General features: G+C 44.1%; 1 protein-coding gene across 1 annotated transcript; it reads left to right on the forward strand.

The window, feature by feature from the left end:
* Positions 1-733: 733 nt before the first annotated feature.
* On the forward strand, positions 734-2,309 carry LOC307255451 (E3 ubiquitin-protein ligase TRIM35-like; the record flags this gene model as incomplete). Its single annotated transcript, XM_080034136.1, has 2 exons — positions 734-2,191; positions 2,292-2,309. The coding sequence occupies exons 1-2, from the start codon at positions 740-742 to the stop codon at positions 2,307-2,309; spliced, it is 1,470 nt and encodes a 489-aa protein (XP_079890262.1). The 5' UTR covers positions 734-739.
* Between the last annotated feature and the right edge of the window lie 278 nt (positions 2,310-2,587).

Consider the following 2,587-nt stretch of genomic DNA (forward strand, 5'->3'; position numbering starts at 1 on the left):
TCCTGATCGAATCCCAACTGTCTTTTAAATATAATGTAAAAAAAAGTCATAGGGTTCATTTTAATTTTTGATTTATTAGAAATTAAATTGCCACTGATGCAGCAAAGCTACAGTATATATGAATGTTATAATAATGTCACATTTCACATACCGTTTGACTAGTTTTGCACAAGCCAATAAAACAACACTTAAACCAGTTTAAACACTATAAATAAACCCTCAAAGTCTTGGAACCGAAGTCAAACACCTACCACCACTGTCTTATTTTAAGGAAGTATAAACTTCTGTACTGGGACAATAAAGTATGCAAATATATTAAAAAAAATGCAAAACACATCTTAACTTAATCGGTGGCTGGAAAGCCGAGTGACATTCTATCTACAATCTAACTACCTTTTGAACATAAAAATAGTTGTTGTGTCAGCCTGCTGCACACCATCAGTCAGTACTTTGCACTGAAACACACCCTGTTCATTCCTCAATAAAGTGACTCAAGGATCGAAAACCACACAGTCAGATTCACCTTTAGAGCAAACTAACAACCTACTCAGAGTAAGCTCGGCAACAGGAGAGACACGTTGAAAACTTCCACACTACTGCTTTTACCTGCTGACACTCCACACACGGAAGGTGAGTTTGACTAAAAAGACGACTCGGGCTTAGAGAGAAGTTAGTAGACGAGGGAATTGAGCCACGTTTGACTACTTTCTGTGTGTTGTGTTTTCAGCTCACTGACAAAATGGCTTCCAGATCAGGGGAGGATCTCTGCTGTTCGGTCTGTCACGACGTCTTTAGAAATCCTGTTTTTCTGTCATGTAGCCACAGCTTCTGTAAAGAATGTCTGAAGAACTGGTGGAGAGAGAAACCAACACATGAGTGTCCAGTTTGCAAGAGAAGATCTTCAAAGGCAGAACCACCTATAAATCTGGCTTTAAAGAACCATTGTGAGACCTTCATACTGGAGAGAGATCAGAGAGCTTCAGAGGCTCTCTGCAGTCTGCACTCTGAGAAACTCAAACTCTTTTGTCTGGACCATCAGCAGCCAGTTTGTCACATCTGCAGAGATTCTGAAATACACAGCGGCCATCGATTCAGACCCATCAATGAAGCTGCTCGACAACACAAGAAGGAACTTCAGGAAACTCTGGAGCCCTTAAAGGAAAAGTTAAAGGTTTTTGAACAAGTTAAAGTGAAGTCTGATCAAACATCAAAACACATAAAGGTCCAGGCCCGATGCACAGAGACGCAGATTAAGGAGCAGTTTAAGAAGCTTCACCAGTTTCTAGAAGAGGAAGAGAAGGCCAGGATCTCTGCACTGAGGAAGGAAGAGAAGCAGAAGAGTCAGATGATGAAGAAGAAGATGGAGGCTCTGAGCAGAGAGATAGCAGCTCTTTCAGACACAGTCAGAGCCACAGAGGAGCAGCTGAGAGCTGAAGACGTCTCATTCCTGCAGAACTACAAGGCTGCAGTGGAGAGGGTCCAGCAGCGACCCATGCTGGATGATCCACAGCTGGTCTCAGGAGCTCTGATAGACGAGGCCAAACACCTGGGCAACCTGACCTTCAACATCTGGAACAAGATGAAGGACATGGTCTCCTACACTCCTGTGATTCTGGATCCAAACTCTGCTCATCCAGCACTGATCCTGTCTGAAGATCTGACCAGTGTGAGACGAGGAGAGGAACAGCAGCTTCCTAATAATCCAGAGAGGTTTGACTCTTACCCATCTGTCCTGGGCTCTGAGGGCTTTAACTCAGGAACTCACAGCTGGGATGTCCAGGTTGGAGACAGTACAGGCTGGAGCCTGGGTGTGTTAGCAGAGTCTGTCCAGAGGAAGGGACTCACACAGTCCGGATTATGGCTTATAGGGTTCCATAAAGGTAAATACTCATCACGATCACTTCCAGGTCCAGCCACTGTTCTCCAAGTGCAGAAGAAGCCACAGAGGATCAGAGTGAATCTGGACTGGAACAGAGGAAAGCTGTCGTTCTCTGATGCTGATACTAACACACACATACACACCATCACACACACTTTCACTGAGAGGATGTTTCCATATTTTTACACTCTTGATGAACTGAAGAGTTTACCAGTGAAGGTCTCTGTGACCAGGGCTGGACTGGGACAAAAAATCGGCCCTGGCATTTTTGGCCATGGCAGCCCACCGTTTATACGATATGAGGAGGAAGGGGTGTTGCACCAAATTCTGGGCCCCTATACAGAAAGTCCTGATGGGCTCTCTGAGAGGCGGTCTTACAATACAAACATGTAAAAGCTTTGATTGTCTATAGTCCCAAACGTATGAGTGACTGGTCCCTCTCTGAGCCAGATAACAACACAATCTTTCTATTGATGAATGACCAGATTATTACGCGTACTTGAACACAACCCCTGGTCTAATGACTCTTAATAAACATTCACACACACAGTGTTTCTCACAGGAATTTGGGAGACTGTGTCGTGGACCCTCGACCTTCTAGGGGGGTCCGGGGGAATGCTCCCCCGGAAGTTTTTTTTTAAATGTTAAAGTAAAATTCATCAATCTGGTGCACTTTGAGGAGAAAACAAAGGCTAAATCAATTGTTTT

This window comes from Ammodytes marinus, assembly GCF_949987685.1.
Source record: "Ammodytes marinus genome assembly, chromosome: 9".
NCBI classification, from domain to species: Eukaryota; Metazoa; Chordata; class Actinopteri; order Uranoscopiformes; family Ammodytidae; genus Ammodytes; species Ammodytes marinus.